A 15,182-nucleotide genomic window follows, 5' to 3' on the forward strand; every position below is an offset into this window, starting at 1 on the left:
AGAAGAAATTAAGAATATATCTTGTAAATTAATTTCTAACATTTAACAATAAATCTGGAGAGGGGCTTGGGACAAGGGCCTGTAGGGACAGGCCAAGGGGAATGGCTTGAACCTGCCCGAGGGGAGACTGAGCTGAGCTCTTAGGCAGAAGCTCTTCCCTGAGAGGGTGCTGAGGTGCTGGCACAGGGTGCCCGGAGAAGCTGTGGCTGCCCCATCCCTGGCAGTGCTCAAGGCCAGGTTGGACACAGGGGCTTGGAGCAAGCTGCTCCAGTGGAAGGGGTCCCTGCCCGTGGCAGGGGTTGGAGCTGGAGTCATAGAATCACAGACGGGTTTGGGTTGGAAGGGACCTTTAGAGCTCATCCAGTCCAACCCCCTGCAATGAGCAGGGACATCTTCAACTAGAGCAGGTTGCCCAGAACCACATCCAGCCTGGCTGTGAATGGTTCCAGGGATGGCACATCCACCACCTCTCTGGGCAACCCCTACCAGTGTTTTACCACCCTCACGGTAAAAAAATCCCAGCCTTTTGGAAACTATCAGGCTTCCCCCCTTGCGCCACCTGAAGAGCAATAGGGACAGGCAATGCAGTAAGAGACCTCCAAAAGCACCTACTAATAATGACCGGCAGAGCTGTTTGCCTACTGGAATGCTGTGGAAAACAGGAAAGGGAACAGACGAACCTCTTGGGAATGGCCACTAATTTTCACAGCAGCTTTTCAAGAAAGTTTTCCAGTATTGCGTGCTTTTGCTGCATTAAGACTAATTTCTAGTGCTGTTATCTGTCACTTGCATTTTATATGGCAAATTCATTATTATCCCATATCAAAACAGAGTTATAGCAGCTTGGAGGGTTGAAAGTCCTCCTCTTCTACAGCTAGATTAAATTGTCAGTCAGTGCTGCAAATATACCCTGACCACACTTGAGGTAAACCTAAACCCAAAAGGGATTAGTTGAGCTGACACTTGAAGATGCTGGATAGCTTACATTGATTTATTTTCTCCAGATGGGAGATGGTAACAGACAGATGAAGTGGTGGATATACTCTTTGCTCCTGTTCAATCACACGTCCTAAAGGGAAGCTGAGATCTTGATCAGCTGCAAGGGAAAGTTGATAATAATTTCCTGTAATCTTCCTAACATCACCCCTCAAGCTTTCACTGAAGGATATGAATCTAACTCACTGATGGTGCCAGATACACCCCCTAAGCCTTCACAAAGAGCCTCAGCAAGTGTCACTGTCTGTATAACATAAATATTGAGTACCTGGGGCTTCTTCACTCGGGAGGAAATTCCACCACAGTAATTGCAGGCCTGCTTTGTGCTGCTGTATGCATTTAAAAAGTCTAAAAGGAAAATTTGTGGCCTTATCAACAGGTGTCAGATGAGCTGTCCCAGAGCTATTAGCTTAGAATCATAGAACCATGGAACAGTTTGTGTTGGAAGGGACCTTAAAGCTGCTCTAGTTCCAACCCCCTGCCATGGGCAGCAATGCCTCACACTAGACCAGATTGCTCCAAGCCCCATCCAACCTGGCCTTGAACACTGCCAGGGATGGGGCAGCCACAGCTTCTCTGGGCAACCCATTCCAGTGCTTCACCACCCTAACAGGAAAGAATTTCTTCCTTATATCCAATCTAAACTTCCCCTGTTTAAGTTTTAACCCATTACCCCTTGTCCTGTCACTACAGTCCCTAATGAAGAGTCCCTCTCCAGCATCCCTATATGCCCCCCTTCAGATACTGGAAGGCTGCTATGAGGTCTCCACGCAGCCTTCTCTTCTCCAGGCTGAACAGCCCCAACTTTCTCAGCCTGTCTTCATATGGGGGGTGCTCCAGCCCCTGATCATCCTTGTGGCCTCCTCTGGACTTGTTCCAACAGTTCCATGTCCTTTTTATGTTGAGGACACCAGAACTGCACACAATGTTCCAGGTGAGGTCTCACCAGAGCAGAGTGGAGGGGCAGGATCACCTCCTTCGACCTGATGGTCACCCTCCTTTTGATGCAGCCCAGGATACGGTTGCTTTCTGGGCTGCAAGCGCACACTGAAGCCGGCTCACGTTCATTTTCTCATCGACCAGCACCCCCACGTCCTTCTCCTTGGGCTGCTCTGAATCTCTTCTCTGCCCAGCCTGGAGCTGTGTCTGGGATTGATCCGACCCAGGTGTAGGACCTTGCACTTGGCATGGTTAAACTTCATGAGGCTGGCATTGGCCACCTCTCAAGCATTCAAGGTCGCTCTGGATGGCAAAGGTTGGTCAGTTCCGGGGCTCCCATTGTAGACCATAACCTTCTACTTGTGTTGATGAACCGTTCTGTAGAAGACTGCAGAAGGAATTTTAACTATGTTAAATACCGTTTAGTCATCTGAGTTGTATGATCTGCATCACACCGATGCCATGGGAAGTATCAAGAATGATTGAAGAGCAAAGATTTCTTAATAGTCCTTAAAAGCCCTGAAATTCCACAAGTCTAGCTCTGACCCAAGAGGGCCGTTAGGGAGATGGCCCATCAAAGCCTAGATTTACAGAAATCAGATTGAAACAGGGATCAGGAAGATGCTGAAGATCCTCTATGACAAATGTAATTGCTCTTCTTTGTCTGAGTAATCTCTTGCTAAGAAAATGTATCACCTAAAGGGCTCACGCTGGCAGCGAGTGTCATTTTTCACATTGCTATAGAAAGTCAATTTTGTTCTGGTCTCATTAAAGAACATGAATTTTGTGACTTCTCTGTTTCATCATTGTGTTGCTTCAGTGTTTTACTTGGCACGTCCTTGTACTACAGGAACGTGCTTCAGCTTGTGTTTGCTTCGTGGAGGAGGCGGATTGCATTATTCTTCCTTTTCTCATTTCCCTGTCAATTTGGGGATAATAGATTCGCTGTATTCAAAACCTTATTCCACTTCACTTTTCATTCACGTCTTCGCAAGGCAAGCAGCGAGGGAGTGGAAGAGGTTATCCAGAGAGGCTGGGTAGTCATCCATCCATGGAGGTGTTCATGACTTGGCTAAGCAAGTCATGGTTGATCTGTTGTTGGCGATAATCCTGCGTCACCTGGGAGGTTGGATGAAATGACCTTGGAGGTCTCTTACACTCAGTGTTTCTACGTTTCCATGGATTATCTGAGGAACAGAAGAGCACCTCTGGAATGATTTAGCCTGAGGTTTAGGGCTTTATCCTTGAAACAGTCACGCACAATAATAAAAATTGCTTTAACAGGGAATATCTGTTGCTTGAGAGTTGATTTTATTGCTTTACACTTGGTACAATGTGTAGCTCAGGTTCCCTGACACCTCACAGTTCTATTGACTTGTTCTTGTTAGTCTGCATCCTCAATTTGCTCTGAGTGGTAGGTGAGCAGGACTTCTGCTGTTCTTCATGGTGATAGCTTGTAGTCACTGAGCTCAGAGCAGAGATGTCGTTCCTCTCTTTGTAACACCATTCTGTGGGCTGCCAGGTACTGGGCAAAAATAAATCTCCCAACAGAGGACAAACGGCCTGAGGCTGCTCATGGAGGTAGGGAATGAGGTGAACGTTATTGCAGTCAATGCTGAGAAGAACATGGAGACTTGGAAAGGGAGAAAAAATACAGTCTTGGGTTTGACTGTGGACTTTTACACTACTGCTGTTGAGCCCAAGATGTTCAGAGATTGAGTTGTCCCAGCGAAGAGGAGGATCTTGGCATTGCCACAAGCAAATCCCTCCTGCCAGTGTGAATTTCTGCCTAAAAAGGATTTTTTCCTAGGAAAGCAAGAACTTCACTACAGTCCAGTGCCACAGATTCAGCTTGGCTGTGGGCTTCAGCACAAAAGGAGCTGCCAGGAGATCAGGCGGGTGCCTCCAGCTGTGGGGATGGACCAGATGCTTCTCCTCACCCTTTCTTGCTGCAGGGTTTTCTCTTGTTCTGACCAGGTTTACCTCACCCCACACATGAAGCAGTTATTGCAGGACAAGGGTGCTGTGGCAGACCTAAGGGCATGTCTGTTTCTATACTGCACTAGTGGAAGGTGTCCCTGCCCACGGCAGGGGGTTGGAACTGGATGAGCTTTAAGGTCCCTTCCAACACAACACATTTCAGGAATCTATGTTTTGGTAGAGGCCTTATGATAACCTCTTGGCTGAGGTGGGATTGTGTAGGCAGAGCTTGAAATGCAGCGTGTGTTGGCAGAAAGCGGTGGGCATGGCTACTGTGCCTGCTCAAAGTGATGTAAAGAGATTAAGGTGGTGAGAAGCCCTCCCTTAGTGTGAGTTTCATGATGACATAAGTCTGGTGGTGAGGGTGATCTCACACTTCTTGCCGAAATAAATGTGTCAGCACAACTTCACAGTGTGGGCTAAAAACCGTCCAGTTTCTCTTCTTAGCTAAAGCAGTGCTGGCTGCAGGCAGCTGCTTCTCTTCCTCAGCTCCCCCATGGGGCTGACTGTGTAGAAAATCATAGAATCACTGAATCCCAGCCTGGTTTGTGTTGGAAGGGACCTTAAAGCTCATCCAGCTCCAGCCCCTGCCACGGGCAGGGACCCCTTCCACTGGAGCAGCTTGCTCCAAGCCCCTGTGTCCAACCTGGCCTTGAGCACTGCCAGGGATGGGGCAGCCACAGCTTCTCTGGGCACCCTGTGCCAGCGCCTCAGCACCCTCACAGGGAAGAGCTTCTGCCTTAGATCCAACCTGTACTTCCCCTGTTTGAGTTTAAACCCATCACCCCTCGTCCTATTGCTACAGTCCTTGATGAAGAGTCCCCCTCCAACATCCAAATCCCTGTCTCCTGTTATCTCCTGCCTCTTGCTGATATGCTGAGCAGTGATGCCATGGCCAGAGCAGCATCACCAGTGGGGTGGCCACACACAGCATCTGATTGTGGTTCAGCTCACCCCCTCTGCACTGGTGGCCGGGGTGCTCTGGGATAGTCACCCTGTGTTCTCATTGCCTGTTGGGTGATGGGCTGGCAGAGTCTTCTGCAAGGTTATTTCTTCTTAGTGCATAGATTTTGATGTTTTGCCTTTCAGCTTAGTTATCATCTACAGCTTTAGTGCCTGATCTCTGCTGCAGCGCCCTTCGAGGCTGTCCTTGCTGCCTCCTTGCTGGTGTTCCCAGGGAAAAACAAAGGTCTAGTATTGCTTACAGGCTTTCAGCAAAAACCTGCCTTGTGCAGCCAGAGAGAGCCCCTCTGTTGATGGGACAGTGCTGGGTGACTGCAACAAAGGAGCTAATACTGTTGTCACTAAAGCAGCCTTCCAGTGCCTAAATGGACCAACAAGGAAGCCGGAGAGGGGCTTGGGACAAGGGCCTGTAGGGACAGGCCAAGGGGAATGGCTTGAACCTGCCCGAGGGGAGACTGAGCTGAGCTCTTAGGCAGAAGCTCTTCCCTGTGAGGGTGCTGAGGCGCTGGCACAGGGTGCCCAGAGAAGCTGTGGCTGCCCCATCCCTGGCAGTGTTCAAGGCCAGGCTGGACACAGGGGCTTGGAGCAAGCTGCTCCAGTGGAAGGGGTCCCTGCCCGTGGCAGAGGTTTGAGCTGGATGAGCTTTAAGGTCCCTTCCAACACAAACCAGTCTGGATTCTGTTATTTTGATCAGTGGAAATAATGAGAAATTCCATAGGTTACAGGTGCACAGTAGGAGTTGAAGTGTAGTGCTGGGAAGGTGAGCTCATAGCTCAAAGAGAGGAGCAGGCAGCCCAGTGTTTCTGGAAGTGCATCCTGTGTCTGGAAGTCTGTCAAGCTGCAGACAGTTCATTCTTCTTTCATTGGTACGTTATCTGCTGTTAATATTAACTGCAGATGCAAAGTACATCTCTTGACATTTACAAAATGTTAGTACTCTTTGTTCTCATTCAGGTGGCCCTTTCCTTCTCCTTGGAATAGTTGGGGACTGCTAAAGCAAGTGACAGTGAAAGAACTTGCAGACAAGTGTTCTGTCAATAAACTCACATTGACTAATGGGCTCCTGTTCCCCTGCCATAGGCTCCCTTCTAGCCCGGGCTCTTCTGCTCAAGTCTCTTGACAATAGCTTAGGGATGTCTGTGCTTTTTTAATGAAGAATTAGAAATCAGCTGACTGGACAGATTCATTCCATAGCAGCAGACCTAGAGGGAGCAGTTTGCATTCATCCCTACCCTGGACCCTAGGGAGTGGAGCAGCAGGTAAAAGCCTCTGTAATCATTAAAAATCCACTGAGTTATCCAATTTGCATTTAAGATGCATTCTAATGCCCACTTCAGTTTGCATTCCCCAGGGAAGTGGTGGATTTCCCAGTGTTGGACACTGTCAAGATTCAGCAGGAAGCTTAGTGTTGGGCCATCTACTCTAGGACATGCTTTTGCCAAGAGATATTGGACCAGACCATCCTTGAGGTCCCTTCCAACCTGGGATTCTATGACTCTAGTATTGCCCAGATAAACGTATTACTGTTAAGTTGTTTGAAACAGCTTCCTTCTCCTCTGCTGTGACTCATTAACAGGTTTATCAAGTTGTGTCCACTGTGAGTCAGTATCTGTATGCTAAAAGGGATGTTAAGGTGAGGGTTGAGGGTGCTGAGGCGCTGGCACAGGGTGCCCAGAGAAGCTGTGGCTGCCCCATCCCTGGCAGTGTTCAAGGCCAGGTTGGACACAGGGGCTTGGAGCAAGCTGCTGCAGTGGAAGGGGTCCCTGCCCGTGGCAGGGGTTGGAACTGGATGAGATTTAAGGTCCCTTTCAACAGAAACTATTCCAGCATGGTGTGATTCTATGCTGGGGTGTGCATGTGGCTGAGCTACCCAGCCTTAGGTGTTACATGTTCTCTCTCACAGAGCTTTCAACATTTCTGTATTTAACTTTTGTTGCTGTTGCCATTATTGCAGGGGACGTTCTGTGCCTGGCTTTGTGTCTTCCTTTTCCCTGCCCTCACTCTTGTCATTAACCTCCTTACTTAGTTTTTCATAATGCAAATATTTACACATCATTTAACAACATGACCAATGATTTCTTCAACAAAAAACGTCCTTGTAGGGCAGGACATCATCATGGATGCTCTAATATCAGCGACTGCAAACTCCTAAAGTCAATCAGGCTTTAAAATAGTGTCTAAACATCTCACCGCGATACCCAACCAGTCTGTGAACCATCGAGCTTACAGTAATGAAGTGAAAGATTTGCCATCTGATTATTTACGCTTGCTTTGTTTAATTATAGTTTGAAAATGAGATCATCACGAAACTGGATCATGAAGTGGAAGGAGGCCGAGGAGATGAGCAGTACAAAGTGTTATTTGACAAAATGTAAGTGTTGAGGAGCGGCGAGATTGATGTCACGGTAAGGGCAGGAGCATGAGAGCAGTTAGACCACAATGAACTTCGTAGGTCAGAAAGAATTAAAACCTGTTAATGATGCACAGTGTTTAAGTTTGCAGCTGAGTCGAAGGGGTTTCTTGGACATGTGGTTAACAAGGCGAATGGAATTGGTTTTTCAGCCTCTTGGAGCACTGCAGGAAGCACAAATACCTTGCTAAGAGTGGAGAAACCTTTGTGAAACTTGTGGTCCGCTTAATGGAGAGGTTGTTGGACTACAGGACCATAATGCATGACGAGAACAAGGAGAACCGCATGAGCTGTACTGTCAACGTGCTGGTAAGCAAAGAGAAGTCCCCACCCTGAAATGAATGTTGCATCCTTCACTTTGCACCTTTAACAAGAGGGTTGTGTAAAAGGAGAGTATGTGTTGGGAGCCTCATGAAACTTTGTCGTACTTTGGGGTTTCTTTCCTTTTTTAATGAAGGTGGGCCTATGAAAACATGGATTATTCTTTCTTTAATTGATTCTAAGGGAAGATTTAAGAAGAAATGTTTCAGGGCCTGATCTTTGAGGGCTGTTCATTAACATTTACAATTGATATATGAACAACTTTATGCAGAAAACCACTTTGACGTACAGAACATAGGAGTAATATGCAGTTTACTACTGAAATCTTCACGCATTTGCAATACCATTTGTATTATGCTCATTGCTCAGCTTTCATATTCAAATTTTTGAGGAAATTTGAGTGTTACTATTTCATTCACAGCAGAAAAAGCTGAGGTTGTTTTCCTCACTGATGTGAAATTTCCTCCTCTGAGCTCTAGAAATTCTGGAGTATCTACTCTATACTAGAATCCTTTGTCCATTTAGGTAGAGTTGGAAACGGTGAAGTTATCCCCATAGCATTCACATTATGCTCCTCAGTGGAAGCATTAGAGTCTAAGATTTTACTAGCACAAAATCAGCACATATGGAAAAATAGCAAAATACATTTTAGAGACCCCCAAACATAGTGCTAGCTGGATTTGATTTTTCCAATGGGACTCGGTATCAAACTGTTAGCCACAAAATATTCAGAGCTTTCATCTCCATATCATTACCAAAGCTTTTATGTAGCTTAAATATGTGGGGCACAGACAGTGATTATCATTTATGTGCTGTGGCTGATGGATTTTGTTCAGGCTGGTCTGGAAAGAGCAGAGTAAATAGTCTGTAGCTTTACTACTTGCACATAATGCAGACAGCCTCAGCTTGTGTAGTGCAACTGTTGTGCTGCACTGTTGCATAAGCTGTAAGTTAAATGGTGCCCATTAGGACGGGAGAGAAGATGGAGACATCAAATCAAATATTGAGAGTTTATTTTTAGTTTGTTTTTCCTCTCTGAGCACAAAAGAACATTTAGGAAATGGAAAAAAGGAGGCACCTGGAGAGTTACCACCAGTTTGTGATCTAGTAAGTGCTGTTAGTTTGCCCATAGAAGTCATAGCATCCTCCCGAGCAGAATCGGAGGAAGAAAAGCTGCCAGTTCTACCAAGGAAATGAAAAATCACAGCCACCGAATGCTTTCAAACATGACAACAATTTATAAACCTGGGAATGTTTCCTTGGGAAGGTGAGTTTATTTCCCTCCATCATAATACTCTGAATCTCCTCCGAGTAATCCTCGCTGTACAAAGTGCAGGGGGACCAGTGGCACACTTGAGGGTTGGCTTGGTTTGCTCTGAGTGTCTGTAACAGCATCTCCTGATGCTGATTTTTGTCATCTGAATTCTTCAAGTATTTGTAGATGAGAAGTATTGTGGGTGACTTACTGCTGCCAAGTTAATTCACCATGAGACAGCCACGCATTGAAGTCTGCAGGAAATGCAGGAAAGCATCTCAGGGCAGAACTTCCCTTCGCTTTCAGTAGGCATGATTTAAAACTGGAGCTTGATTCTAAAGTCCCATTTGCCCTCCAGGGTCAACTGAGCCTTTTCATCATTCTCCAGGCACCTGAGGTGAAATTTATGCCTTTGCAAAAATCCAACTCAGGGCTGATACTCGGCACAATTCCCACCTGAGGTCTCAAAGGGTTATTAATTGGGAAAGCAGAGGCTTTCACGGGATTAAATTTGCCTGTATTGACTACAGTTTAAGTCAGAGGTTTTAACATGCATTTAAGCCAGTGCTAATGTTAAAAAATAAAATACAAGTTGTCCCCATTCCCTCAGCTGCTTATTTCGACTGCTGGCAATCCTGGTAAAAGCAAAGATGCCATCAAGGCAGCAAAGCAGATCACTGAATCCCAGAGTGGTTTGTGTTGGAAGGGACCTCAAAGCTCATCCAGCTCCAACCCCTGCCACGGGCAGGGACACCTTCCACTAGAGCAGCTTGCTCCAAGCCCCTGTGTCCAACCTGGCCTTGAGCACTGACAAAGATGGGGAAAATCTAAGGAGGGATCTTGCTGAAAGCTCAGGCTCTTCCCCTCTGGTTACTTTTCATCCCCACCAGTTGCTTGCCCAATCGGCTGCAGGGCTGCACATGTGTGGACCAGCACAGCATAAGGGGGATGTGGGAACCTGTCCCCAAAGATGGGACAGGCACAGAGACTGCTTCTGGGGAAGAGGGATCTGTGGGCAATGTAACATCAGTCTGCTGCCAAAGTATCTTCCCATTTTGGTTGATTTCGTGTCGCTACTTGAGCTGCATCAGAAGGGCAGAGCAGCTGGCAGCAACACTGGGATAAAATTCAGTAACAGTATTGATCCAGCTAACTCAGAAGTCTCCTGTACTTTAAAAAAGCAATCAAAACACAAGTAAGGTAAACTGGCAGAAATTGTTCACGTGGCTCAGTTTGTCTTTGGAGTCAAAGTCCAAAACAGGGAGCGGTTATATCAACTAACACCGTATGTCCACAGAATAATATATCATTTCCAACCGTGGAATATAGATCATCTTTTGGTTCTTTTTTAAAGGGAACAGTTTTGTATTGAGATTGTGCATGTATAGAGGGTTTTTTTTACAGGAGCATGTAGGGACAGGCCAAGGGGAATGGCTTGAACCTGCCCGAGGGGAGACTGAGCTGAGCTCTTAGGCAGAAGCTCTTCCCTGTGAGGGTGTTGAGGTGCTGGCACAGGGTGCCCAGAGAAGCTGTGGCTGCCCCATCCCTGGCAGTGTTCAAGGCCATGTTGGACACAGGGGCTTGGAGCAAGCTGCTCCAGTGGAAGGGGTCCCTGCCTGTGGCAGGGGTTGGAACTGGATGAGCTTTAAGGTCCCTTCCAACCCAAACCTTTCCATGGTTCTGTGATCAGTGGCTACTCAAGACTGGTTTCATTTCACATTGGAACTTACTTTAATTCAGTGAAGAAATTTCTTTGTATTTTGTTTTCTTAGATACATTTTAACTTTTGAAATCAAACTTTAAACTTGATTCAGAAATGCCTTTAATATCTCACCCAATTTATCACATATTGCATTTCCAATATTTGTCACGTTAACTAGTTTATCTCAAGACTGGAGACATTCAAACATTTCAGAAGAAAGTGATGATAATGTGTGGCATATGGAACCAGATAAATAACACTAATCCAACTTTTTATTTCCAAAGAAACTATTAGAATTCAAGGGCAGATGATGTATTGCTCAACTAAGGTTTGGAGTTTTAAATCCATACAGTTGTTGCTTAGAGATGATGGGTATGCATATTGCAAAGTTTCAAGTGTAAATGGTTCATGATGTGTTACTTGCAAATGCCAGAAGCACATTTCTAGCAGTAAAACTCTTCCAAATCTTAACCTTTGCAATGAGACATAAGCCCTAATACGGTGCATCATGAAACATCACAGCGTTCGACTTTGTGCGTTAAATAACTGGTGTTCTAGCACTGGAGGCAAATTTCATTTTGCAGCTTTGAGGTCGGTGTTCCACAGTTATGAATTTTTAATTCAGAGCATGTTCTGTGTACATCCCAGGCTGTGAAATCAAAGGCTTTGTAACAAAATGATGTTGTTTTTCAGAACTTCTACAAGGAGATCGAGAGAGAAGAAATGTACATCAGGTTTGTAATCACGATCGGTGACAAACTCTGCTTGCCTTTCTGTAGGGTGACTGGAGGAAATTTAGCTCATGTTAAGCAGGCAGCTGAGGGAAAAGAGGTTAAAAACCATACCTTGAACCTTAGGTACATTAAAAACTTACCTGGAAAACAGTGAGTGAGAACTTAGAGTCATGACGTATGTTTTATCCCCCTTCTCCTTCAGTTATATTATGATGAACACTGAGGTCCTCAGTACTATTGTCACATGAAGAGAATAGAATTATAGAATAAGTAGGGTTGGAAAGGACCTCAAGATCATCCAGTTCCAACCCCCCTGCCATGGGCAGGGACACCTCACAATAAATAAACCCAAAGTAAGCTCAATAGGAAAATAAGTTTGCTTCCTGGTGAGGTCCAAAATATGTGACTTGGGATAAAAAGGGCTATTAAATAATAGTATGACTGATGCCTGTTCGAAATGTAAAGCTTTTAGGAGCCTTTCAAAATCCATTTTCCCACAAAGTAAAACTGGTAATAGATTGTTGTGCTTTTTGTAAACCTCAGGGTTCCTAGTCCCTTCTTTGTACTTTGGCTTAAAATTGGCTCGATTGTTGTGCTAAAATGATGAAGCTTGTGTTTTTAGTGCCCTTTTAGGTATCCAAATATTATTCATCAGTTCATTCTCAGGTGCTTGTTACCTTGTTGGAAGGATTTTCACTTGTGAACCTGTTCCCTGCTGCTTGAATTGTTTTAGTGCTTTATTAGTCTGAAAAAAGGAAGTAAAATCTAGCAAAGAGCAGGCCTGGTAACTGTGGACAAACGTGGAGTTACGAGCTGGTGGGCTGCTCTGTTCAGCATCCCTATAAAGATAAATTGTGTCTCACTGGCAAGCCCCCACCCAAATTATCTCCTGTTTCTATTAAGAAACTTACAATGTGTCATAATAAATATGGAAGTTATGTCATGATAAATATCAAAGTTATGTCATAATAAATATCAAAGTTATGTCATAATAAATATCAAAGTTATGACATAAGAAATCTCAAAGTTATGTATTTTCATTGGCTTTTCAAAACAGTTTTGATTGGTTTTGAATTGCCACTAGTAAAACCCAACAGCCAAATGAAGAGAAACCCTTTCCAGAGGTGTGATCATATTGAAGGTAAGTAGAAAGACTTATATCTGTCACCATGGCTAAACAATTGGAATGAGAGCTCCTGCAAAGCACATCTGCATTTGATACATCAATCAGCACAAGTCATTTATGTGCATTGGAAAAAGACAACATTGGAAATGCAGATGGTCCTAAAGGTTGTCTGCACACAGAAATAGGAGCTTTAACTAGTCCCACATACTTTTAGTTGGCTGGAGATAGAGTTGAACCATTGTAATCTCCAGACTAAATTATTTAGTAACATTTAAGAACTGTTGTTTTTTATTACTTGCAGGTATTTGTACAAGCTGTGTGACCTGCACAAGGAGTGTGATAACTATACGGAAGCTGCCTACACGCTACTTCTGCATGCAAAGCTTCTCAAGGTAAACACCAAAATCCATCACAAGCTTCAAAAGTCAGGTCAGCACTAACCCATAGTGGTATTGTCACCCTTAGAACATCTGCACTTTAAACTGATTAATCAGCTGTGTGCTGTGCCAGAGCATGCGTTACCCATCTTCATAGGATCCTGGAAGTGTTTGGGTTGGAAGGGGCCTTAAAGCTCCTCCAGCTCCAACCCCTGCCACGGGCAGGGACCCCTTCCACTGCAGCAGCTTGCTCCAAGCCCCTGTGTCCAACCTGGCCTTGAACACTGCCAGGGATGGGGCAGCCACAGCTTCTCTGGGCACCCTGTGCCAGCGCCTCAGCACCCTCACAGGGAAGGATGCAATCACTACTTTGGTAATGAACTTTTCTGTGCTGAGACGTGTCAGAGAGGTGAAGATGTGAAGAGATGGCTCTGACACCTTCAGTCACACAGACTGGTGCATTTGGCTGCCTGTGGGTAGAAGTTCGAATGAGTAACTCGCTGAGTCAGTGGCTATAAAGATCTCACGTATTCCCACGAGGGACATGAAACAGAACTGCCAAATTGTGCAGTGCTTGCTCATCACACTTCACATGAATGAACCTTTTAGGCAAGATAAAGCATTCATTCCCTGCTACAGGTGCTGCGTTGCCTACAAGAGTGATAGAACGAACCATGCCTTAAAATGTCAAACTTTTACCTGTTATGGCTTGATCTTGTTAGTCAGTATGCTTTATGAGACATTAAATTAGACTTTAGCCAGTTTTGTTTTTTCTTAAAGAGTGTTTCTGGAGACCAAGTGATTTGATTTAATATACTTCTGTAATTCACTGAAAATAAATGCAGTTTTCTTTTCTTACAATGGGTATCAGTAGAAGATGGCAAATGTAAGGATAATATTTGTCACAGTTTTTCCTAACTAAGTGGATTTTTGTTTCTAAATATGTATAGTTTGGGATTATTTTATTCTAAAAGTACATTTATCTATCTCAAACAACATCCTGGTACTACCAGTGGATGGAGGAGTTTAGTATTCCTTGAGCATCAATACTGATGTGTGTATAACTTTAAGCGCTTGAGATTTCTGTCCAACCTTGAGGACAGGACTTCCAATGACACTCGTCATTGGCATATATTTCATTACATTGATTTTAATGGGATCACATTTAGGTCAGGACTGAGAGCTTTCCATAATTTCACCTTTAAATGTGTGAGAAGGCTCTCCCTGTGGAGGCAGAGCGACCATCACTTCCTCCAGGTAACTGCAAGCTGATGAAGCATGCACAAGAAAGCAGAGTCAAGTGTGTTTTCATCCCACTTAGTCAAAATTAAGATGTTCAAAACTAGCAGAAAATAGTGGTTCTTAGGATGTTGAAAAAGATGCCATTGCATTGCAGACTCTGTGAAGTTTGTGTTTCTCAGAAACACAGCTTTGTGGTGCGAAATTGTCCAAATTGTCTCTTTAGCCAAACACATTTTGGCCAAATTAAGAAGTAGTTGGGTGAGATTTAATAAGATATAAGAGGTAAACCTGGGTGATATAAGTTTTCATGCTTATCTTCATTCACACAGTCATCTGAACCCATAATACCCCTTGTGCTTGAGTAATCTTACCAGGTAGGTTTTGTTCTGTCAGTGTATGAGAGTTAAAACAGAGCAGGATGTGACCTTGCCTAATTTCAGTTCATTGGGAAAACATTATCATTTTTGGCAGTAGAACTGAAAGTAGAAAATCCTTCTTTTGTTGGCTTTTCCTATAGTTATATTACTAAAGGAAAGGTGAGGATTTTCCACATAGATACACTATGGGGCGAGTATTCAAACAGCAGCACATGATTTGCAAGAGACTCAGATCCTGAGATCTGAGACAGGGCCTTGAGCAACTGTTCTAGTGTGAGGTGTGCCTGCCCATGGCAGGTGGTTGGAAGTGGATGATCTTAAGGTCTTTCCCAGCCCAACCCATTCTCTGATTCAATATATAACAGTAACTCTGAATAAATCTGTGAGATGCTGATCTCCACATGATCTTTTCTTCTTTTCCTAGTGTGACAGCATTTTATTTGAGCAGGCAGACCTCCTCCTTTAGTAACTTTGATTTTCAGAGAAGAAAGTGAACAGTTCTGTCATCAGTTTATGTTCTGGAACTCAGTTTCTGGAGGCAACAAGTCCTATTGGAGCTCCTGCCCCTGACTCTTTTCCAACCTATGAGAAGTTTCATTTGATTTAATGGTTTGTGATATGATTTGATTTGATAGAGGTTGGTGAGTCTATAAGGTAATAATTTCCTGCTAGACCCATGGAAATAGTTATGGAAGTGTAGGCTTTAGTGATAGTGTCCTGTCTGGGGAAAACTCCAGTGTTGTTTCACCCCCAGGTAGGT

At 44.6% G+C, this 15,182-nt stretch overlaps 1 protein-coding gene across 1 annotated transcript in view; it reads left to right on the forward strand.

Annotated features, from left to right (window-relative positions):
• The window catches only part of LOC133208681 (dedicator of cytokinesis protein 1-like), a 94,800-nt gene that overhangs the window by 17,121 nt on the left and 62,497 nt on the right, over window positions 1–15,182 (forward strand). The window contains exons 5-8 of the mRNA XM_061346741.1: window positions 7,164–7,249; window positions 7,441–7,597; window positions 11,260–11,300; window positions 12,728–12,818. Of these exons, the coding sequence (XP_061202725.1) occupies window positions 7,164–7,249; window positions 7,441–7,597; window positions 11,260–11,300; window positions 12,728–12,818 (375 nt within the window). The remainder of the gene's footprint in view (window positions 1–7,163; window positions 7,250–7,440; window positions 7,598–11,259; window positions 11,301–12,727; window positions 12,819–15,182) is intronic.

The sequence above is a fragment of the Neopsephotus bourkii genome, unplaced genomic scaffold (assembly GCF_033783945.1).
Source record: "Neopsephotus bourkii isolate Nb327-2 ecotype Australia unplaced genomic scaffold, CSIRO-AGI_Nbou_v1 NB_274, whole genome shotgun sequence".
Classification (NCBI taxonomy): Eukaryota; Metazoa; Chordata; class Aves; order Psittaciformes; family Psittacidae; genus Neopsephotus; species Neopsephotus bourkii.